Source organism: Ailuropoda melanoleuca, chromosome X, assembly GCF_002007445.2.
Source record: "Ailuropoda melanoleuca isolate Jingjing chromosome X, ASM200744v2, whole genome shotgun sequence".
NCBI classification, from domain to species: Eukaryota; Metazoa; Chordata; class Mammalia; order Carnivora; family Ursidae; genus Ailuropoda; species Ailuropoda melanoleuca.
Window position 1 is genome coordinate 87,352,059 of NC_048238.1, and position 25,250 is coordinate 87,377,308.

At 34.0% G+C, this 25,250-nt stretch overlaps 1 protein-coding gene across 6 annotated transcripts in view; it reads left to right on the forward strand.

The window, feature by feature from the left end:
* The window catches only part of STAG2 (stromal antigen 2), a 128,962-nt gene that overhangs the window by 76,705 nt on the left and 27,007 nt on the right, over nt 1-25,250 (forward strand). For all 6 annotated transcript variants that reach the window (XM_002922296.4, XM_034649809.1, XM_034649807.1 and 3 more), the window contains exons 9-24: nt 2,145-2,218; nt 3,312-3,435; nt 4,245-4,343; nt 4,443-4,522; nt 9,000-9,107; nt 10,434-10,545; nt 12,268-12,385; nt 13,018-13,121; nt 14,353-14,445; nt 14,578-14,667; nt 15,265-15,468; nt 16,956-17,026; nt 17,562-17,649; nt 17,743-17,823; nt 19,910-20,002; nt 22,600-22,774. In XM_002922296.4, the coding sequence (XP_002922342.1) occupies nt 2,145-2,218; nt 3,312-3,435; nt 4,245-4,343; nt 4,443-4,522; nt 9,000-9,107; nt 10,434-10,545; nt 12,268-12,385; nt 13,018-13,121; nt 14,353-14,445; nt 14,578-14,667; nt 15,265-15,468; nt 16,956-17,026; nt 17,562-17,649; nt 17,743-17,823; nt 19,910-20,002; nt 22,600-22,774 (1,714 nt within the window). The remainder of the gene's footprint in view (nt 1-2,144; nt 2,219-3,311; nt 3,436-4,244; nt 4,344-4,442; nt 4,523-8,999; nt 9,108-10,433; nt 10,546-12,267; nt 12,386-13,017; nt 13,122-14,352; nt 14,446-14,577; nt 14,668-15,264; nt 15,469-16,955; nt 17,027-17,561; nt 17,650-17,742; nt 17,824-19,909; nt 20,003-22,599; nt 22,775-25,250) is intronic.

The following is a 25,250-nucleotide window of genomic DNA, read 5'->3' on the forward strand; positions in this document are numbered from 1 at the left end:
AGTTATCAGGATGAATTCAGGTTTCACTTATGTGACATCACTTTGAAAAATAACTTACAGGCTATTTAAGGTGTCTCAATTGCTGCCCTTTTTTTTTTTTTTTTTTGGTAGTGTAGGAGGCAGTTGATTAACATGACTGATCACCAAATTTAACTTAGAATGAGGGAGATATTTTTATTCTTATGCTAAATAATAGTAAACAAAATCTTTTTCTTAGAGGGGGAAGGGCAGGTGGAGAGGGAGAGAGAATCTTTTTTACTTTTATTTATTGTATTTTTGTGGGGAGAAAATTTTAAACAGGCTCAATGCCCAGCATGGTGTCCGATGTGGAGCTCTATCTCACAACCCTGAGATCACGACCTGAGCCGAAATCAAGAGTCAGAAGCTTATCCGACTGGGGCACCCCCTACTTTCAGTGTTATGTTTGTGATTTAAATTCCTTCTTCATTAGTGATACCATATTTTGCTATCTGATATTGGCGATATTTATGTTTATTTCTAATAAGCAAAATCTGATGTTTCAAAAATGTTAGTAATGCATTTGAGGTAATATTTGCCGTGGTAATCCAGAAATTACTACTTGATTTTGATATATTTGGGGTTGGTAGTAGCTATAATTTTTAGTTGGTCATTTCTGAGATAGTCAATAACTTTTTAAAATGCCCTGACTCAACAGAAGCCTTAAAGTCTTGTCCATATTGCCCCCCTACCTAAATTCCTCATCTTTTTCATATAGTTTGAAATGAATTGGCCTTTTGCCTCTTAATTGTAGTTATTAAATTTCATCAGATGATTTATTAGGTAAACATAATGAATGTCTTAGGCCTTGAAATTATGGCCCAATTCTTGGACATAAATTTAAGATTGTGGGGGCGCCTGGGTGGCACAGTGGTTAAGCGTCTGCCTTCCGCTAATGGGCGTAATGGGATCGAGCCCCACGTCAGGCTCCTCTGCTATGAGCCTGCTTCTTCCTCTCCCACTCGCCCTGCTTGTGTTCCCTCTCTCGCTGGCTGTCTCTATCTCTGTCGAATAAATAAATAAATAAAATCTTTAAAAAAAAATTTAAGATTGTGAGCATTGAATGAGTAGATATAGGTAAAAGGATTTTGAGATTAAAATTCCTGTGCAAATACAAGATACCGATACTCTGGGTTAGGGTTAAGTTTTTGACCAGCTAGGACCTTTGACTGTTTATCTGTGCTAATGAATATAAGAAGTGTATACCCTTGGGGTGCCTGGGTGGCTCAGATGATTGATTAAGCGGCTGCCTTTGGCTCAGGTCATGATCCCAGCATCCTGGGATCGAGCCCCACAGAGCCCACATCGGTCTCCTGGCTCAGCGGGGTGTCTGCTTCTCCCTCTCCCTTTGCCTCTCCCCCTGCTCATGCTCGCTCTCTTTCTGTATCACTCTGTCTCAAATAAATAAATAAAATCCTTTAAAAAAAAGTGCACGCCCTTGTTAGCATTATTTGAAAATGCAAGAATATAGTCATGAAAAAAAATACATTTTACAAAAGTGTAGAACATAATCTAAGAGCTAATTGATACTTAGACTGTGAGAAAGATTTTTCTCCTCTCAAACTCTGAAACAGTTTTGTTGGGAGTAGATAAGTAGACCAAGATTTTGAAATGTTTACTTGATTATTTAAGGTGAGGCTTGTTTCCTTCAAAAGAATTTAGCAGGATAACTTTTTACCAAGTTGCTTTACTTAAACCTCTTTTGCTCTGTGAGCAGGCACTAGTTAACATTATTTTTCTTTTTCAGATGATAATGACCAAGATAATGAAATATTACTATACTTTTTTGATATGAACATATATAATAGATTATATGTGTTGTAATTAATTTACTTAACAGATTTTTTATGTGCCTTTTTATAATGGAAATTTGTGAGCCTTAGAAAAGGCTAATCTATCAGCTAAACGTTAAAAGCCAAGTCAACTATTCCAGGTATCGAGGGACTTTAGCTACCTGACCTACAACAGCTGTTAATTTTTCTGTGGTTACTGTTGTCTAGTAGAATTAAAAATTAGATGTAATCACCAAAACACTGGAGAAACCTGTATTTGTATTTGTAATGTCTTTTAGATGTTGTTTTGGTTGTATTCCATTACAATTGAAAGAAATAATATATTCTTTTCAGCTTCAGGAAAATCAAGATGAAATAGAAAATATGATGAATGCAATATTTAAGGGAGTGTTTGTACATAGATACCGGTAAGTCAGAACATTTTTTCTATGTAATTCTTATTCTATTCAGGTTTGGATATTTAGTGGTTTAGGCAGTATAAAGTAGTAGAAAGAGCATTGGAATAAGATCAGTGTTAGATGGTAAGGTCTTCCACTGATTGAGGTACTCTAGTTGTTTAACTGCTCTGAACTTGATGTTTCCTCTCTGAAGAATGGGATAACGTGCTTGTCTTGTAGCTGCCCAGCAGATGGAATCTACTTCTTTGATTAGGAGTTAGGGTACAGAATACTTAATTGCTTTTAGTAGAAACTATACATGATGGCTCTGGACTCTGCCGTTTGGATGTTATTGGGAAAATTTGGATAGATTTAAGTATTCTCTTTCACTCTTTTGAATGAGTAGAGGAAAGAAATAGGTAATCTTACCACCATTTCTGTTGTAATCTATTCTTTAAATGTTGGTGGCATTTTTATTCAACTTCTCCCTCACTTCCTCAACTTGGGAGTTATTGAATTACTTCCTTTGTGATGTCCTTTGGTCCATTCTTACCTTTTTGTCTCTGTTGTCACCATTATCTTAGTCTATTCCTCTGTCATTCTCATAGCTAGAGATTATTGAAGTTTTCCTAAAACATTCTTTTATTGTGTTATTCCTCTGCTCCAAAGCCTTCAGTGACTCACTAGCACCTACAGGGTGAATTCAAAATAATTTAGTCTGATGTTCAAATTGAAATGAAGCTTGGCTTCAATGTTACGTGTAACTAATTCTCTCCTGGAAAAGTATGCTTTAACCAAACTAGTGTGCCTGCTGTCTTCTGAACACACCATGCCCAGCAGGTGTGAGCAGAGGCTGGGATATGGCATGGTATAAAAGGTGGGGATCCAATTTTGTTTGTAATTTTATTTAATTTTAAATATTTATGTGATGAGAAGTATGCTTTGCCAAGGAGTCTGTAAACATTCAGGGGTCATGCTTCAGTTCTACTTTTAAATCCCCAGTAATATTTAAGATAGTGGTATGTTCATACTAGGTGTGAAGTATTTGGCATGTCTTGGATAAATCACAAATCCTGATGTTACAGTGGCACTAATATACATAATTTTCCCTTCCTCCGTTCAGTGATGCAATAGCTGAAATTCGAGCTATTTGCATTGAAGAAATTGGCATTTGGATGAAAATGTATAGTGATGCCTTTCTAAATGACAGTTATTTAAAATATGTTGGCTGGACTATGCATGATAAGGTAAGATATGCCCTTACAGAATGTTTATCTGTTTACACATAGGCATAGCTATCTATAGCTCTCATTCATAATGAGTTACCTGTGTATACCTGGGACCACATTCTTGTAGGCATTTCTTTATTCTTTTCTCTGTGCTCCATGAAAACATTGGTTCTATTGCATAAAGTCCCCTAGATTTTTTTAATTTTGGTAACTGATTTAGACTTTGGTCTTGAATTATTTTTTGTAGTGAAACAAACATTAGAATCATGTAGGTGGTAGTGGTTAGGCATTTCTTAGAGCTGTAAGAAGAGTCTTTATTCTTACTGTGTGAGTGCTGTATACTTTTTAAAATATTCCTAACTTTTCTTCTCTCTTTATAAACATGTATCTTAGCCAGATTATAAATTCCAACTTGGCCTCTGACAGTTTTTATTTTATAGTTTTTTAATTATTCTACCTTTCTCTTAGGCTGCCTGTTCACTAGCTTTGAAGTTCTTTGCATATATCCTTTACAAATATTACTTTCTGTAAAGGAAAACTTAACTGTGAAGTATGCTACTAATGTCTTTCACAGTAGTATTGCTCTGAACAGATTTTCACGAAATTTTCATTTGACGTACAGAAATAATAACCCCAAAGGTATTTAGTTTAAATGCATGCATTGATTCCTATTTTTGCATTGTCAAAGATAAGAGTTTCTGAAAATGAGAGTTTTGAAGAATGTATAGAACGTATTTAAAAATCAAGAGTAGAAGATACTGTGTATGTCTTAAATATTCAGGTTGAAATTATGCAAAGTTTTAATGCATTTTCTCCTCTTCATTTAGCAAGGTGAGGTAAGACTCAAATGTCTCACTGCTCTACAAGGGCTTTATTATAACAAAGAGCTTAATTCCAAACTGGAGCTTTTTACCAGTCGGTTCAAGGTTAGTATTAACTTCAAGTATTTAAAAATTACCTGTTGTTTGAAAATATTTTTCCCTTACTTTTACTTTAAAAATACCTTAATTTTTTTTTGTTCTTAGGATAGAATTGTATCTATGACCCTTGACAAAGAATATGATGTTGCAGTACAAGCAATAAAATTACTTACTCTTGTTTTACAGTAAGTATGTGCTTATTGCATATTACTAATATCCAGATACTTAAATAAAAAATTAGACTATGTGGTTTAAATTTATCTGGTTCTAAATTTTAATAACTTAAGTCATGGAATTTTTACAGCTGGAAGTTTAATTTTCTTACATAAGGTTGAGAAAATGGAAAGAAACCATTAGAGTAGAAAATTTTAACTGAGCTAGGAATTCATGTGTACCCATTCTAATGGTCAGTTTCCATTCCATTTCACTGTCTCAGGTGCCCTTGAAATAAAGTTAAACACTTGAGTGTATTAAATGTGCTTACTATATCTTGTTACACTTTTAGAAATTAGTATTTACTGAAATTTCTTTGTAAACAGTCTGAATTTAAAACATTTTATTATGTTAAAATGTAATGATGCAATTTATTTTTTCCTTTTTAAAAAATTTACCATTTTAATTTTTAGAAAAATTTTTAAATTTTTAATTGAAGTGTAGTTGGCAAATAATATTAAATTCATTTCAGGTGTACAGCATAGTGATTCAGTAATTATATACTTTACGAAATGCTCACCACAATATGTATATTACAGTATCACTGACTATATTCCCTGTGATGTACTTTTCATCCTCGTGACTTATTTCATAACTGGAAGTTTGTACCTCTTAATTCCTTCACCCATTACGCCCATTCCCCTATTCCTTTCCCCTTTGGTAGCAGTACATGAGGCTTCCTTTTTTCCTATATTCTCGCCAACAGTGTTCTTGTCTTTTTGATACTAGCCTTTCTGACTGGTGTGAAGTGATATCTCATTGTGGTTTTGATTTGCATTTCCTTAATGATTACTGCTATTGACCATCTTTTCATTTGTCTGTTGGTCATCTGTATATCTTTGGAAAAATGTCTATTCAGATCCTTTGCCCAGTTTTTAACCAGATTTTTTTTCATTTTTGATGTTGTGTTGTATGAGTTCTTTATAAATGCAAACAGTATGGAGGTTCCTCAAAAAACTGAAAATAGAAATACCATAGGATCTAGTAATTCCACTTCTGGGTATTTACCCAAAGACAATGGAAACACTAATTTGAACAGATATATGCACCCCCGTGTTTATTGGAAAATTAGTTACCATAGCCAAGACATAGAAGCAACATAAGTGCCCCATTAACAGATGTATGGATAGAGAAGATGTGGTATATATATATGCAATGGAATATTACTCAGTCATAAAAATTTACAATTTTAAACATAAAGTGTACAGTTTAGTAGCATTTAGTATGTTCACCTTGCTGTGAAGCCATCACCGTTATCCATATCCAGAACTATTTGTAATCATCCCATACTAAACCTTTGTACCCATTAAACACTAATTACCCATTCCTTCCTGCCTAGCCCCTGGTGACCACTGTTGTACTTTTTATCTCTGAATTTGACTATTTTAGGTAACACACATAAGTGGAATCTTCTCGTGTCTGTCCTTTTTTATCTGGCTTATTTCACTTAGGTATCTTCAGAGTTCGTTCATGTTACAGCATGTATCACGATTTCATTTACTTTTGAGGCTCAGTAATATTCCGTTGTATGTTTATACCACATTTTATTTACTTATTCATCTGTCAGTGGACATTTACGTTATTACCATGATCTAAATAATAACTCCAAAGGGCATTTTTTTAATATAGCATGCTACTTCTCACACTCCTATGGAAACTTCATCATGTAATACTAGCCAGTGAATAGTAGCCAGTGAAATAGTGATAAAAACTAATGAGTGATCACTGCCCAGTATCATTTTAAGTCATATTGTAAAACCGTAATAATTTTTAAATTTTGGTACTGGTGTGTGAATAGACTGATTAGTAGCAGAGAGTAAAGAATACAGACAAATGCAAATGAATGCAGGAACCTAGTATAGGGTGAGGGTGGCATTTCCTTTAAGAAAATAAATGATTTTTGGGGCGCTTCGGTGGCTTAGTCGGTTGAGCGTCTGCCTTTGGCTCGGGTCCTGTCGGGGGTCCCTACTCCACGGGGAGCCTGCTTCTCCCTCTCCCTCTGCCTGCCAATCCCCCTGCTTGTGCGTGTGTTCTCTCTCTCTCTCTGTCAAATAAATAAAATATTAAAAAAAAAAGAAATGGTTTTGTGACAGCTAGGTTCTGTTTTGGGAAAAATTAAATCGGATTCCCATCTCATTCCTTATACAAAAATAATTTCCAGATGCATGACAAGTTTAAATGCAAGTAAATGAAACCATTAAAGTACTAGATGAAAACTTGGGGAAGATAAAACGTCTTTATTGTATATGTAAAATGAGCAAGGTCTCTCTGAACATGACATAAAACCTAGACATAAAAAAAATCATTGAATTAGCTATGTAAAAATGAAAAATGTTTATATGAGATAAAATACCATAAACTCAGAAAATCAATGACAGATTGGTCAAAATATTTTTATCATAGGAGTCAATTTCAATAAATTAATTAAAAGAATGGAAGGGGCGCCTGGGTGGCACAGCGGTTAAGCGTCTGCCTTTGGCTCAGGGCGTGATCCCGGCGTTATGGGATCGAGCCCCACATCAGGCTCTTCCGCTATGAGCCTGCTTCTTCCTCTCCCACTCCCCCTGCTTGTGTTCTCTCTCTCGCTGGCTGTCTATCTCTGTCGAATGAATAAATAAATAAAATCTTAAAAAAAAAAAAGAATGGAAACCCAATAATGGTCAAAAGTTAGGGAACCAGATCATGGACAGAAAGAAAACAAAACTTAAATATATGAAAAGATGTTTAGCCACACTCAGAGACATGTAGATTAAAATGAGATAATTTTTTAACCTGTTGCTTGACAAAGATACAAATGTGTTTGGTAGTACACTGTGTTGTTGAAGCTGTGCAAAAACAGGTCCTTAAACACTGTAATGGGGGACAATAAAGTGGTATAACCTCTTTGGAGAAAAGCTTGGCAGTATCTGTATTCAAAATTTTAAATGCTCACATTCTCTAACATAGCACTGTTTGTAATAGAATTTCCTAAATAGCGTAAAGGATTATCAGTAGAGGAAGAATTAAATGTTTAAGATAATAGCTATTTTGAGCAGTCTTAACTATTGCATTTTCTTTTTTAGTTGGACTTAAAAATTTATAAATATATATACATGTTATGAAAGTATTGAAAGAATTCTGAAATAAAGTAATAGTACTCTACATGTATTTCTGTAGCTGCTTCTTCCGTAATACTCTGTGGACATCTTTCCTTCTCATATTTTTATGAAGGATAATAGACTCATTTATGTTGATTCAGCCATTATAAATAAATAACAACTGAAACTTGTCAGGAACATTCCTTCTCAAACAATTAAAATGAGTGAACTACTGCACTTTAACTATACTTTAACTGATTTTATTCAATATATGTCTTTTCATTATAAAACGACACAAGTGGTTTTTTTCAGTAACAATTCAGTATTATACATAGAGTAATTTAAGTCAGAAGGCTTTCAAAACTTGAATTTTAACATACTGGTTTTGTTTCTCTCAAAAAGAAGTAATATTTCCTTAGACATCAGACTTCCGGAAACCTTGAGCACAGCAGAAAACCAAAAAGGGTCTGAGCTCCTCAACTAACCATCTAATGTACTTTAGACTTTTTTCGCTGGTGGTGGTCCTATGGTTCTCAATTTACATATAGTGCTAAAAACCTAGATTGTTTATTTCACAGCAGAAGAAAAGCATATTAGGGGATAAAGAGCTGCCAGATGCCAAGACCCTGAAAGCAGAGTCTGTAAGGGAAGAACTTGACAAGGTTTACCCTGGGGTACTGTGGTTGATGGGCGTAATGACTTTTATTTACTAAGAAGATTTTATTAGGTTTATTGTGTTCTTTAAAAATAAGATCAGGAAAATGAGCATTACATTTTAGTAAGATTTTTCCAATGGTAGATTGTAATTAAAGGTCTTTGGCACTTAAATTTTAATCATTTCAAAAAACCATTTGCATTTCCTCATATGGTTGGTGTTCAGTACATGGTGAATGAAGTATTCATCATTGTGAGGTAATTGGGCTGTTAGTGTATTTTAATGTTGAGATATTATCTTATTAATATTACTATGAGATATATATATAGAATGTTTCCTGTGATTATTAACTCTAAGCTCTTAGAACGCCACCACTTAATTTTTTTTACAGTAGTTTATATTATTTTGTCTTGTTTTCTCTTTAGCATCCTTATTACGTTATTACTTACTTCTCTTCAACGTATATTTCTATATTCTGGTATTCACTCTAATTTTACCTTCCACTGATCTTAGATGTTACCAAAGTATTCAGCTCTTTTGTCAGGGCATGCTTTTACTGACAGTGGATAATCAAATAAGGTCTTTTCTTCTTTTTTTTTTGTTTTAACACAAGTTAGTGAAAAGTGTACTATTTTTTTTAATGTGTGAGCATGATCGTTGTACTCAGTACCCTTAAAATTAAGTTGTTGAAACTGCTACTGCTCATTTTTTTTTTAGGAGTAGTGAAGAAGTTCTTACTGCAGAAGATTGTGAAAATGTCTACCATCTGGTTTATTCAGCTCACCGGCCAGTAGCAGTAGCAGCTGGGGAGTTTCTCTACAAAAAGTAAACCTATGTTTTTTGTTATTTTCTGAAGTGTACTTTTATAACAGTAATTGTACTATAATTGATACTAAAAATATATGTGATTCATTTAAAAAATTATTCATACAGGTCAAGTAGAAACTTTTACATTTTACTCTTTCCTTTAAAGGTTTCAGTTCTCCAGTTTACTTGATTTATATAAGTTAAATCTTTAAAGGGTCTTTTAATGAATAAAATATATAAAAGTACACGTAACTACATCATCACGTTAAGACCTTTTCCTAATTTTTCATTTTTTCTCCAATGTCAGCTTCTAAATATTGCTCTATTATAATATTTAGTTTTAAGCCTGTTGTTGCTTGCTTTAGAAACTATTAAAAGGCTTTGCTTCAAGTGTTTGATATAGTTTGACATAACAATCCCCCAAATCCTATAGTCCTTTTTATTTTGGTATAACACCTCAGATTAAGTAGTACGGATAACAGTGTGAATATCTGACCATAGAAAACATTCAGCAAATGTTATGTGATGGCTTTTAAAGAGAACAATTTGAACCACATGGACTAAACTATATCTTTGTAAGATTTTATTAAAAGGCCTGTTTGGCGAGGGGGGGGGGAAGCATTTATTAGAGTATGTGATGTAAGATTTTCATACTCCAGTTTTCTGTTCATTGCTATCCAGTGATACTTCTTTGTTATTTATAAGGAAAAACCACCATGATATCCATAGAAAGAGGCCACTAAATTCAGACTTTGAGATAATTGTACAAGAAGGATAGAAGGAAAATATTAATGTACATAAATGGTATGGGCTAGTGTAACACTTTTACAAAAGGAAATGGTTGCATAAAATGCAGTAACCTTTTTAAAAAGAAATAATAATAATAATAATAATAATAATAATCCAGGGACGCCTGCGTGGCTCATTGGTTGGGCATCTGCTTTTGGCTCAGACTGTGGTCTCAGGGTCCTGGGATTCCTGCTCAGTGGGGAGCCTGCTTCTCCCTCTCCCTCTGCATGTTGCTCCACCTGCTTCTGCTCTCTTGCTTGCTCGCTCTCAAATAAATAAAATAAATAAAATCTTTAAAAAAAGGAAATAATCCATAACTCCATAAGATTAACTTGAAAAATTAATTTAAGAGGACTTAGAAGTACCATTAAGTATGAAATGAAAAAGGTTTATAGCTATTACTTACTTGGGTATCATGTTGGAGAATACCTACCCAGGTCCCATTTACTGTCTTTTATTAAAAGCTTAAATATGGAATCCAAACAGGTGTTTTAAATTTAAGAATTATGGGTTTTTTTTTGTTTTAAAAGTAAATTTATTTTGTCTTGATCATAGACTCTTCAGTCGTAGAGATCCAGAGGACGACGGAATGATGAAAAGAAGGGGACGACAAAGTCCAAATGCCAACCTTGTTAAGACATTGGTTTTTTTCTTTCTGGAAAGTGAGGTAAGTTGATGTTGTTCATTTTATACTTACGTTCAAAACAATTTGGAGAAGGGGTTGAAATGATGTACATCTTAAAATCTTCCACATAACACAGTAAATCTTGGATAGAATAGAGTTGTACCCATTACACAAAATTAAAAACATTCTTTTAGTAAGATGTTCAAATAATAGGATTTAAGTATAGTACTAAGAGTATGAATTTTGGAGTCAGAAAGACCTGATTACCAATTGGGCTCTTCTACTTATTATTTGTATAACTGGCTTAGTTACTTAATCTTTCTAAGCCTCATTTTCCTTGTAAAAATGTGGGTAATAATTTCTTAGGTAACACTGAGCTAATCCTTGTAAAAATCTTTTTATTTTTCATGTGAAACTCTTAACACAGACCTTGCACTTTGTTCTCAATGTTTGGTACCTGCTTTATTACTTTTGTTGTAGATAGGGATTTACATTTAACATCAGCTCTTTTAGGTTTCTCTCAGGTTGAAAATTTGTCTGTTAACCAGAATTTGAGAGGATCCAACATACATTTTTGGTGTTCGTATTATGTATTATTCAATCAGTTTTAGGGTCTTAAATTTTAAAATTTTTTCTGTATATAGAAATACAGTTGGTTTTCGCATATTGACCTCTCATCTGTAACTTTGCTTATAAATTCGCTTATTTTAGTAAGTTTTTAATAGGTTCCTTGGGATCCTCTGTAATAATGCAGTCAGGTCATTTGCAAATAACGTTTGGTTTACTTTTTCGTTTCCTACATTTATGCCATTTTCCCCTGGCCTTATTGAACTGGTTAGGACATCCAGTAGAATGTCGAATAGAAGTGGTGAGAGTGGACGTCTTTGGATTGTTCCTGATCTTAGGGGGAAAGTGTCCAGTGTTTCTATATTGTTACTCATTATGGGTCACATGTAGTTGTTTATGTTGAGGATGTTCCTTTTTGCTGATTTTTATCATGACTGGATGTTGAATTCTGTCCAGTGCTTTTTCTGAGAAGTATTTTATCGAGATGATTATTTTATCCCTCATTAAGCTGATATTTGAATTATCTTGATTGGTTTTTTTGAATGTTAAACCAACCTTGAATTCCTAGGATAAAACCTACTTAGTCATGATCTGTTATCCTTTCTATATATTGCTGGTTTCACTTTGCTAGTTTTTTGAGGACAATCCCTCTATGTTCATGTTAGATGTTGGCCTACATATTTTTTTATTCGTAATGTCTTTGACATGTTTTGGTATCATTGTAATGATAGTCCCCTAAAACAAGTTGGGAAGCTGTAGGGCCTTTAAAGCTTCACAAAATGAAGAGAAATATGCTTGTATATTGAATTGATAAGTAAACTTTTTTTATGTTTGAAGTAACCATTATCACTCCCATTAAATTAAATTCACAGTATATTTTATAACTGAGTGTGGTTAACTCATATAATATTGAGTCCAAATAGGCACTAAATATACATGCATATAATCTTTTCAGAATTAATTTTCTTGTCAACTATTGTAATGATTATTGTGACAAATGTTTAGTGATACTGCCTAACTGGGTTTACTTATACTCAGCAAGCTAAGGCAGTTTCTTCTTCGTCCTTTTTTCCATTTGACCTCAAAAAACAGATTTCTGTTTGAGTTTTTACATAGTGCTAACAAAGTTTTCATTCTTTTGAGTTAAGGCTAGTATACTATTTGTCTAAGAACACATTGCTCTTTTTTTAATTATAGTTACATGAGCATGCAGCATACCTTGTGGATAGCATGTGGGACTGCGCTACCGAGCTACTGAAAGACTGGGAATGTATGAATAGCTTGTTGCTGGAGGAGCCACTTAGTGGAGAAGAAGGTAAATGGATGTTTAATTATGGTATTTTGTTGTCTACTCAGTTTTAAAAATAGATTTTACTTATTCCATTTGTTTATCTTTAATATTAAAAAGTAATTGAGAATGCTTTGGCAGCACATATACTAAAAAGTAATTGAGGGGTGCCTGGTGGCTCAGTCGGTTGGGCATGTGACTCTCAGGGTCATGAGATTGAGCCCCGTGCTGGGCACAGAGTCTGCTTGAGATTCTTTCCCTCTCCCTCTCTCTCTGCCCCTCCCCTGCTTGAGTATTTTCTCTCTCTCTCTCTCTCAAATAAATCTTAAAAAAGTAATTGAAAATCTTTGTGAATAATTTTGTTTTCACATACACGAATATTATGAAGAAAGATGTAGTTGCTGTCAATATTGAATTTTTTAAAAAGTTTTTCTGGTATCCGTGTTCATATTTTCTTTGGTCAAATTGTGGACCAGTGGTACACAGATTTGTACTGTTCAGTAAAGTTTACCTAGTTCTCATCCTATCTGTGATACAGTAATGGGATTTTCTTTAGTACATTAGGTCAGATTCTGTCACAGGCAGAAGGATTGTTGTGTAATACTTATAAGTAGCATATAGGGAACAGAAATAGGTTAATTCTTTTTGATTTTTTTCAGCACTGACAGACAGACAAGAGAGTGCTCTGATTGAAATAATGCTTTGTACCATTAGACAAGCAGCTGAATGTCATCCCCCTGTGGGAAGAGGGACAGGAAAAAGGGTATGTTGGTATAGTTTCACTATTCTAAGGTGTGTTTCTCCTTTTGATATGATTTTAAAAATTCTTGCATGTAACTATAGAGCCAAATTTTTGAATCTTACATTTTATTTTTCTGATGATCTTTGCTAATACGTATGTGTTAGAAGTAAATTTTAAAGCATTAGCAGTTTGGGAAATTTGAGTTCCTTCCATGAGATACTTTGTTAGTTACTACAGGAGATAAAGTGATTGCTCTCAAGACTAAATATAGCTCACTGTTTTAGAATGGTGCATTTTCGCATTTTGGTTTCTTTATAGATTTGCTTTCTTTTAATAAATATTAGGAATTAAGGGCACCTGGGTGGCTCAGTCGGTTAAGCAGCTGCCTTCGGCTCAGGTCATGATCCCAGGGTGCTGGGATCGAGCCCCCCCGTTGGGCTTCCTGCTCAGCTGAGAGCCTGCTTCTCCCTTTCCCTCTGGCTGCCAATCTGCCTACTTAACGCTGTCTATCTCTCTGTCAAATAAATAAATAAAATCTCTAAAAAAAATTAAAAAGTTAAGAATAAAAACATATTATTCATCAAAATGGAGAAATTCCTATTTCTTTGGATTATATTTTAATGCATCACTGCATAAGTTCACATATATTTGTGTTGTAGACCAACAATTCCACAGCCTTTGAAACTTTTTTGAATTGAGGCACAAAAATACATTGTCACATAGTATACATCTATATATGTGCTTTTGCGTATAACTGAAAAGCTCTTCAAACAATACTTATGGTATGTGACACATTCTATTTTATTTTGTTTTCTGCTTTTTTTCTTCTTTTTCTAATTGATGATAGAATTCGTGCTATCATGAGTGAATTCATGTTGAATTCATAACCCATGGATCATGGCCCACAGTTTGGAGTAGGCTGAAATGCTACTCAGTCCCATTATCATATAAGCTCCTAAACTACATTTCCTGTTCCTAGCTACTGCTTGGTAGTGTTGGTTAGTCTAATTGGGTATTGATTTTGCCTCTAGAACTATTCGAAGTTTTTTTTGCTGTTACTTTAAGTGGCTCTTTAAAAAATATTGTGCAGGTTGTTCTCTGTTACTCTTGGGTTTCAAGTTTCATAGTAGAAATTTTAGTATCCATCATTTAACATGTAGTTTCATTACTTATTTTCTATGTCTTAAACTTAAGCACCTAACAGTGTTCTTAGGCTTAATAAATACTTAAAAGCATTGTTGTGTTACTTTAGGTGCTGACAGCGAAGGAGAAGAAGACCCAGTTGGATGACAGGACAAAAATCACTGAACTTTTTGCTGTGGCCCTTCCTCAGTTATTAGCTAAGGTAAGTTTGTGTAATAGAAGAGTATTTGTAAGAAATTACAGGTTTTGTTTGGAAATGTCAAACAGATTTTTATCATAATGTTTACTTACCATTATTGTGATGTTTTGACATTTTTTTCTTTAAATTTCAAAGTACTCTATAGATGCAGAAAAGGTGACTAACTTGTTGCAGTTGCCTCAGTATTTTGATTTGGAAATATATACCACTGGACGATTAGAAAAGGTACAATGTTTTCTCTGTATAAAAACACTTTGAAGAAAAACTATTAGTTTAGTTCGTCCCATCATATTGTTTTATATTTTTGAAACTTCTAATGTTAAAGGAAACCTACATTTTATATATTTTCTTTATTTTTTATAAGTTGGATTTAGAGAATGGCATTAATGAGGCTTCCGTTTGATTCATGTTCATATCCATGCCCTCATTCCTAGACATTATTTGACTATATCTGAGAGATTTATGGAGATTGGGGGTAGGTAACTGGATAATAACAATTATAAAATGAAAGCAGTTAATATTCATTGAATACTTTTACTGTGTTCCGGGAACTATTATCAACTCTTTGTATTAACATTCTCACTAACATCCTATGAGACAGGTAGCGTTATTTCCATTAAAGCTGAGGAAATAAGTATGGGTGGGTCAGTGTATTTATTAACCACGGCTAGGAGAACACATCAAAATGTATGCCCTACTTGTACAGTTACTATTTTTGAAGCTTTTCACCACAGTAGTGTAGTCTTTCTGTGCCTGTCATATGTACCTTAGTTTTTTCTAGTACGTACCTTAGTTTTAATGACAAAAACTTTGATTTTGCAGCATTTGGATGCCTTATTACGACAGATCCGGAATATTGTAGAGAAGCACACAGATACAGATGTTTTGGAAGCATGTTCTAAAACTTACCATGCACTCTGTAATGAAGAATTCACAATCTTCAACAGGGTAGATATTTCAAGAAGTCAACTGATAGATGAGTTGGCAGATAAATTTAACCGGCTTCTTGAAGATTTTCTGCAAGAGGTATATATTAAAAGTATTTTGTCAGTTGGGTCCCTGTCCTTCAGTAACTGAATTAGTCACCATTCCTGGTGATAGTCCCTAGCAGTATGTTGAAAAATATTTAGACATTTTGTTCTTTGAGTCAGCATACTACTATTGCTCCTCCACCAAAATGGGAAGGTGGTAAGAATCTGTGACTTGGAGATGGTTAAAGCAAAACTATTACCCCCACACCCTTTTTTAACTTTAAAGAAAAATCATCTCAGAAGTTACCAGGGTTTAGCTGAACTAGAGGCTGTTAGGCAACAGGGTGTAAATGGAACAGAAAAAGAGAGCTAGGCTATGGCCATGTAGCCTAAAAAAGTAGGCTATTTCTTAGTGTTTTGGCAGTGTTAGTAAGGAAAGGTAATTAATGATCTTTGATATAAAGCCTTGATAAATTGCTGTTATAGCCACTGTTGATTTTGGGGTTTTCTGTGTTCTGTTTTGTTTCCAAAGAAACTTAAAGTGTGGCACTCAAATACATATGTAGTGGTTTTTTTTAAATTTTTTCTGGAAATATGTACTTAACAGTTTAATTGACTTGCATAAAATAAAATGTCATAATTCTCAAATTAATGCATTTAGCCTTTTTCACATCACTTTTGTCATAAATGTTGCAAAAATCATATGAACTTTGTAACTTTCAGTTTTCTTGTTTAACAGTTACTTCTTAAGCTTTCTTTTTGTGTATGTGTAACATTCCATGCTTACTAAATTTTGCTTAACTGGAGGTTTGTGCAAATAAGTTAATGTATAGTGATCACATTCTTAGTTAAAAAATGTGATGGCTCTACTCTTGGCTAGATATGACTGTGGTTAGGACAAGTTAATTTAAAATCAAGCAGTGGGTTAATTAAGTTTAATTACTTGTGTAGAAAAATTAAAGTTTAGAAACAAGCATTTTTTGAGAAACTTGGGGTTCAGAACAGTATGTTTGATAGTGTTTTAAAAAATTTATAAGTTTCATGCAGTAAGACTTAAAAATTTTTCAAAAGCTTAAGTTACTCTCAATTGGAAAATTGATATCCAGAAAGGACTAGTGCATATCTAGTCTTTATTAGGAAGGTTTTTTTCCAAATTGTTATTGGTCTGATATGTCTTTCTAGGTGTTGTCTTTAGGATCTCTTGCTTGTCCTTTACTGTATTTTTCTTTATTGTCCTAATGCCTTTTTTATTGTGAAAGACTAAATGTCTTCATAGTTTTGTGTCAAGGTTACTTTAAAGGAGAGGGGAGAATGTCATTCAGTGTTTCTCTCTTGGGTATACTATACCTGTGATAACAACTCTGTTGACTCATTACTCCAGCTATATTGCTTTAAATTTGGACAGATCTAGGTATTGAATGACAAAGCTAATCTGTGGTGTTAAGTTATTCTTTCTTTTCAAGGTGGTATCACTAGTGTGGTAGTCTTAAGGTTTTTCACTTTGGGTTAAGATTTAATATTATATATAATTAATATTCATAGGGCGAAGAACCTGATGAAGATGACGCATATCAGGTATTGTCAACGTTGAAGAGAATCACTGCTTTTCATAAGTAAGTTGAATTTTAATGTTTCTGATTTCTTAAAACTGTAGCAAAACCAGCTTGCATGTTTTAGGGTTATAATGTTATCAGTTCTGCTAGATTTCTTTTTTTAAATAATTTTAAAAAAGATTTTATTTATTTATTTGTCAGAGAGAGAGAATGTACAAGCAGGAGGAGCAGCAGGTGGAGGGAGAGACAGGCTACCCCTGAGCAGTAAGCCTGATGGGTGACTTGATCCCAGGACCCTGGGATCATGACCTGAGCCAAAGGCAGAGGCTTAACCAACTGAGCCACCCAGGCATCCCAGTTCTGCTAGTTTTCTTGTGCTTTTGTATAAAAAGTCTGATAGAGTCATGTTTTGAATTGGGGAGTAATTGACAAACAATCAACCAGCGTACTTTTTAAAAAATACGTATTTGTTGTTGTTATGGGTGCATGTTACAAAGTTTGCTGTATTTACTTTGACAGCATTTTGTTAACATTCAAGTCCAGAATAAAAGTGATTAAGCATAACTTTTAAATACAATTTGATTCTTTTTTACAGTGCCCATGATCTTTCAAAGTGGGATTTGTTTGCTTGTAATTACAAACTGTTGAAAACCGGAATTGAAAATGGAGACATGCCTGAGCAGGTTTTTATTTATTTTCAAGTTACATATTTAACTTCGAGAATGGATACTTGGGACTTTGTAGTTTTAAGTGTATTCTCTTGCTTCTTTTTACAGATTGTTATTCATGCACTGCAGTGTACTCACTACGTAATTCTTTGGCAGCTTGCAAAGATAACTGAAAGCAGCTCTACAAAGGTTTGTGGTAGTCCAGTGGAGTTCTTACTACATTAAATATCATTAACTATTTTCAGCAAAGTTTTAATAAGATCAGTTTTTTCAGTAAAGTCTTGCTTATATCTACATTACTGTTTAGGCATGTGTACCATTAGAAAGTTATGTTTGTAGTTTGATGTATATTCAGTGAAAGAACATTAATATGTTTCAAGGTATGGTTTTAAATTTAAAAATTTTCACATTTTAACGTGGCATAATTTATGTATTTCTGTATGTTCTCAAAAATATTGAGAACATATAGAAATATAGATTTTGTAAATTATGACCAAGAGCTTTTGAAACAAGCATACAGCTGTTGGATTATCTAAATTGATGATAATAAGCCAGCTGCCCCTAGATCATCTTACGCCTCAGTATTGTTTTGGGATCACGTTGTTCATATGCAGGATCTTCCTTCCGATGTTCCAGATTCATTGTAAATCACTTTCTGGTTGAGTGTAATGTGCCAGCTACTGGGTAATAGAACTTTCAGCATTTTGTCGATAATGGCAATCTTTGATGTGTTTAGTAATTGAACTAAACAGTACTGCCTTTTTCATTTGTAATTGACTGAGCCACCCTAGGTGCCCCTTGCCTTTTTCATTTGTAAACTGGAAACTTTAAACATTTATACTTGTAGTAGATGTAGCCTTAAGTTATTATTTGGGTGCATTTTTATAAATACTGTGCAACATCTAGGAGAGAATTCGTTGTTCATAGCTTTTTTTCCCTCAAAAACAATTGTCTTGATAATAAGTTTCTTTTGCATAAAAGCACAGAATAATTATAAATGCTTAGAATTTTTCTGAGCTTTTAAAGTGCAAGAAATGGATATTTCTGCCTTGATTTTTTTTTTTTAAAGATTTTATTTATTTATTTGACAGAGATAGAGACAGCCAGTGAGAGAGGGAACACAAGCAGGGGGAGTGGGAGAGGAAGAAGCAGGCTCATAGCGGGGGAGCCTGATGTGGGGCTCGATCCCATAACACTGGGATCACGCCCTGAGCTGAAGGCAGACGCTTAACCGCTGTGCCACCCAGGCGCCCCTGTATTTTTTTTTTTTTAAGATTTTATTTATTTATTTGACAAAGCAAGAGAACACAGTAGGGGGAACAGTAGAGGGAGAGGGAGAAGCAGGCTCCCCACTGAGCAGGGAGCCTGATGTCGGGCTCGATCTCAGGTCCCTGGGATCATGACCTGAGCCGAAGGCAGACACTTAACCATCTGAGCTACCCAGGCGCCCCCCTGGATATTTCTGCCTTGAAAAAGCAATACAGTATTGCTGTTAGTGTATTTTTTATCAAATAACTAAGAAATTTATTTAGCTCAATATCAAGCTTATAGTAGGAACAACAACTGTATTAGCAAATTCAATTGCTCATCTAAGTTAAAAACATTGAATTAAAAATCAAAATGGGGAAAGAGATTATATTTTGAGTAGAGAGAAAAGGGTAAAAATGAATGATACTAAATACAAAATTTTTCTGAAGTTTGGTTAAGTTTTCTTTACCAAATCAATCAAGTTAATCCTGTTTTTAGGAAAAGATTTATCTTTTTAGTATAAGTTTACAAGACATTAATATTTTTTTTTTAAATTGAGTAATACTACAAAACTGATTTTTGTCTATCTCTATTTTTAAAAAGTACAGCTGGTATCCTTCAAGTAAGAAATAAAAGATGCTGTCTCTTTTATTAATTAATTTCTTCTGTTCATCAGTTGGCTACCCTTCAAATTACAAAACAAGGATGGAGCATTAATCTTTACTGTTTAAGCATTCTGAGGTAGTAGATTTGTTAAAGATAGCCATATACAGTCATAGGTTTTCTCATTTTAAAGGACACAGACCACTTTAGGACATTATACTCTAATATACCTGATATTTTTAAGGTTGCAGTTTGTTGCGATTTTTAAAGAAAAATGGTATAATTTGGTTTTTTTCTGATAATTAAGATTTTAATGTACAAGCAGAGTAAATATAGTTAAATATATGATAATATTTTATGTAATTTGAAGTATCTTGTGTACTAAATGAGGTTTTTATACAATTGTTCATGTTAAATTTTTAAGGAGGACTTGCTGCGTTTAAAGAAACAGATGAGGGTATTCTGTCAGATATGTCAGCATTACCTGACCAACGTGAATACTACTGTTAAGGAACAGGTTAGTAATTACTGTAGGTAGCCATCTTTTGTAAGCAACCCTTAATAAATACCTGAACTAATACAGAAAATTGAAGTAATATTGAGGTCGAGCAAAGCAGAAGTGTCTTGTATCTGTCCATGTATATGATACTCAAAAAACAGATTAATAATTTCATATGGAGTTTATAAATTCTATGATAAATTAATAACTGGTTATTTTATGTTATTATTTATGACTCACTTGGTAAACAGACCCATATATACAAATTAATTGTATGAAATTACATAAGTTATTCTTGAAATTAACAAGCAAGTATGCCTCAGGAAGGAAATGGGTCCCTGTGGTTTTGTCATCTCTGAGAATATTATCAGATCAATATGGACATTCCTGCCCATCCTGATTGTGTTACGTTATTTTTTCTTATGTGGACTTTGTCTGAAATAAAAATTTTAATCAGTTCCCTGCCTTCGAAGTGTTACCTTTGTACTTCATATGCCCTCATTCTGGAAATACATTGTTACCTGTTGCCATAGTTAGTTTTCCCATCTGTAAAATGAATTCTGATCCTGGGATTGAGAGCCTATTTAGTTTTAATCCCCTAATAGAGGATTAAACTTTTATGTATATATGCTTTTTAAATGCTTCTATGGAGAAGACATTTTTATAATCAAGAAATAATAATGATACAGTCAAAGTGGTTACAGTGATTTCAAGGTTTTTTGACCATTTCATTCTCCTTAACCTTTGCATATTGGGGGAGAGCCCCAGCAGTCGTCACAAGTGCTATTTTCAGCAGTTTGTGTTATGTTGGATACTGTTTATTTATTTTTATTTTTGGTGTAACTCTTTAAATTAGGGAGTATTTATTTCTTAAAGCTATGAAAGTATTTAAGATATGGTCGTTCAGCTACAAAGTGATTAGTAAAATCCTTCAACCTTTTGATTGTCAATTGTCTTTATTTTATTTTAAAATATGAAAACTGATTTCAGTGAAATACATTTGAAGTTTTATAGTTAAAAAGTCACATTCAGTGTCCAACTGTTAATTTCATTTTTCTTCTTCCAACTCCCATTGGTCCCTCCCATACATGTATGCTTGAGCGTAAATAAATTAGAAGATCCTAAATGGCCAAGATCCAGTTACTGACTTTCACATTTTTCTTGCAAAAGTATGAAGTATATTCCTATAATTATTACATTGCTGAATTCTTCAGTTTTAAGTATGTAGTTTTGAATTGTAGTAATAAAAGATTTGGAAATTTAATTTTCATCTGTACAATTCACATGAAAGGAACAAAAGTTTCTGTAGGTAGTAAATTGAATTTAGAGTTAAATTCTTAGGATAAGATTTTAATGAGGTATACATTGATCCCAAATTTATAACATGAAATATTCCTCTTTGTTCTCATATATCACCCAGATATTCAATTCGTATTCCCTGTTTCTTACAGTGTTAACACAGTTCCTTATGGGGTATCATATGTAACCTCCTATGTAATCTTTTGTTCAAGCCTTGGCAATTAATTATAATTATTTGGTCATAAAAGATCTTGTGTATCAGTCTTCCTAACAGCTCCTAGAAATATGTCCTGGTTAGTTCACTTGACCTGCCAGTTCACTTACTAGTAAATATCACCAGGCTTATCATTTTGTTTTCTTACTGTGTAGCAAAAGTTTTTGTAAACTCAGATATCCTCTTGGGTATAAATGACTACTATAATAGTAAAATGAGGAAAGACTGAAAGAGGAGGTAAAAGCATATAAAGTAAAAGAGAAAAAAGTAAATGTGGTTAGTTCCAAGAAGGTAAAAACATTAATGAGATCTCCTTTGTGCTCTGTTATCTGTCTAGCAGTAGTCTTCTTTAAATGTAATTCGCTATTGACTTTGTGACCCCTAAATTCTATTTTTGTTACCCTTTCCCAATAGATAATTAAAATTCTCCAGTTTTCTTTTGAATACTTTTACCAGTGTTTGACTCCATTTAAAACTCCTAGCAGAGTTTTTATAAAGCTCCTTGAGCTGTAACTTTGGCTTTATGTTTGTTATGATATTAACAGGTTTGTCTGATGAGTAAATAAGCAGGCATATAGTTCGTTGTGTTTTTTTCTACTTAATCACTGCACATATTGAGAATGAGAGTGCTTAAAAAGTACCAAGGACTTTGTGATCTCTCTTCTAGGAGGTAATTGATCTCCTTGGTGTAAGTTTTTGTTTTCCATAGAGGAAAGGAATGGTACCAAGTTTATATGTTATTTCATATTTAGGGATGGATGCCATGAGGCATTGTCATATAGTGTAGAGTGGGATTTGGAGTCAGAAAACCTGATATTGAGTCCTAAATACATGTTTTGGTAGTGTTAACATATTGTACAAGTCACTTAAAGTTGCTGAAAATAATATTTGTGAAATTACCTTGCAGTTAGTGAAGCGTGATTGCAAATACGAGTAATCATTATTACAGAAATTACATTCCTCAGCTTTAAAAACTTAGGGAAATACTATACACTGATTTTTCTTAAAAGTTGGATTCTGTTTCTGTGTTAAATATATGTTACTTGTGGCAGTTGGTGAGAAACCTTGGATTATAGCACGCTGTCCTTTTTTTTTTTAATAGGCCTTCACTATTCTATGTGATATTCTGATGATCTTCAGCCATCAAATTATGTCAGGAGGGCGTGACATGTTAGAGCCATTAGTTTATACCCCTGATTCTTCATTGCAGTCTGAGTTGCTCAGCTTTATTCTGGATCATGTCTTCATTGAACAGGATGATGATAACAACAGCGCAGGTAATTTTATTGGCATCTTTTTGTTAAGTCTTTGCATCCACCATAAATTTAAGTCACAGTAATGTAAAGTGTTGCAATACTATTTGATATTTTATTCTGAAAACGTGAAACACAGGTCCATGTTCCAGCACATTTGTATTAATTTTTTGTAATATTGTAAAAACAAGGTGATACCTCAGGGCGTAGGCTTTGGAGTCAGATCTTTGCTTCTCACTAGCCCCAAGCCTATTTTTCTAATTTGTAGCTACCTCACAGAGCTGTATGAATTAATTGAGCAAAGTGACTTGTGCAGTGCCTGGGCATGATAGGTACTCAGTAAAATTTACTCCCTCCTCCCCTTAGTCATTGGTAATACCAATTTTCAGGTAGTTTGAGCAGAATAAAGTGTTTCTTTAAGTAACATTTTTGTTCTATACTGTTATAATGTAGGTTTTCATATGGGGGGGCATTAAACTATGTAATTTCTAAATGTTAGAAGATGTTTGAAGTTGCTCTGTAAATGACTGAGGCAGTACAGAATGTTCGTAGGCAAATAATCCCACCAGCCTTGCCTAGTGTTAATTACATACACAGATGTCTTACTTGAACAAGAGGTCATGGAAAAAAGTGTTGGGTGGCTTCTTTCTGGGTTTGGTTTTAATTTGAAGTTATACTTGAAGGACAGTATAACATCAATATATGCGAATCTCCATACATATACTGACATACCACTGCAAATCAGATTATAAGTACATACAATATTAGACATGGCTTGTAGCTTATTTTCAATAAAGAACTTTGTTATTGTGTATTTAAACTTAGCCAGAAGGGAATTGAGAAATCTAGAGTAGCAAAAACAGTTGTCAAAAGTCCATGTACTAAAGTTTATATGCTTAAAATTTTTTACCTTTTACTTTGAGTTGATGGTTTAATTACTTTTATTTTTAACATTTATTTGACATTTATTGGTCAGGCAGTACACTAGATGCTATGGATATCAAAAAATGAGACAAGGGCTTTTCCTTTAAGAACTCAATTCAAGTGGAAAAGACAGATCTAAAAACAAACAGTTATAATGCAGTTTGATAAGTAATAGAATCATGTTCACATTGTTATGTGTGTGTAGAAGTTTTACCTGATCTGGGAGTCAAAACATCATTGAAATACAAGCTAACATCTGAAGTGGATCCTAAAAGATGAGTAGGAGTTTTTAAAACTTCTTTGGGAAAGTATAGTTGCATTCTAAAAATTGATACAAAATCGGTTGTGGTGTATAACCCTTTTGTTACAGTTGGGGGACTGCCTCTCTGCTTCATTTACACCATAGAACTAGAATGAGAATAAGCTTGCCAATAGGTCTGAATTTTCTAGGAGCTTCTTGAAATTATGCTCAGTCTTATCTCCGTGGACTTTTTTTTCCCTATTGAAAAATGACATGTATTCCAGTTTTTTGGAAAAATGTAAAATATAATGTATTTGTCCATGTCTACCACCAGCATTTGTCAAATTTTGCTGTTTGTTACTAATTTTTTTAGGGGGGTGGATAAAGTATAAATACAAAAGCAGCCCTCATTTGTATCCCTACCCAATTCTATTATTTTTCCCTGGAGATAACTGCTATCTGAAATTGGTGTTATCATGCCTTTGCATTTTAATTTTATTATACCAGGAGTTTATATATCTGTTAACAATATATAGTTTATTTTCTGTTGTTAGCTTCCATATAAATGGTATTATGTTGAACATTTTATTTTGCATCTTGTTTTTTTACATTGACACTTTTGAGATTTGTCAGTGTTGACATACGGTTATAGCTTATTCATCTTGACTGCTGAATATTATATGAATTAACCCTACTTTATCCAGTTTTTTTAAAAAAAGATTTTATTTATTTATTTGACAGTGAGAGAGCACAAGCAGGGGGAGTGGCAGAGGGAGAGGGAGAAGCAGGCTCCCCGCTGAGCAGGGAGCCTGATGCGGGGCTCGAACCCAGGACCCCGGGATCATGACCTGAGTTAAAGGCAGATGCTTAGCCGACTGAGCCACCCAGGCGCCTCACTTTATCCTTTTTTTAAAAGATTGCATTTATTCCTTTTAGAGAGAGAGCGCGAGCAGGGAGGGGCAGAGGGGGAAGGTGAAAGAATCTGAAGAAGATTTTACACTGAGTGCTGAGCCCAACATGGGGCTCTGTGGGGCTTGATCACATGACTGCAAGACCATGACCTGAGATGAGACCATGACCTGAGCTGAAACCAAGAGTTGGATCCTTAAACTGACTGAGCCACCCAGGCACCCCTACTTTATCCATTTTATTTATGTATGTATGTATTTATTTATTTGAAAGAGCGAGAGAGCACGAGCTGGGTGAGAGAGCACAAAGAAGGGCAAAGGGAGAAGCAGACTCCCTGCTGAGCAGGGAGCCTGATGCGGGCTCAATCCTGGGACTCCAGGATCATGACCCAAAGGCAGACGCTTAACCGACTGAGCCACCCAGGCA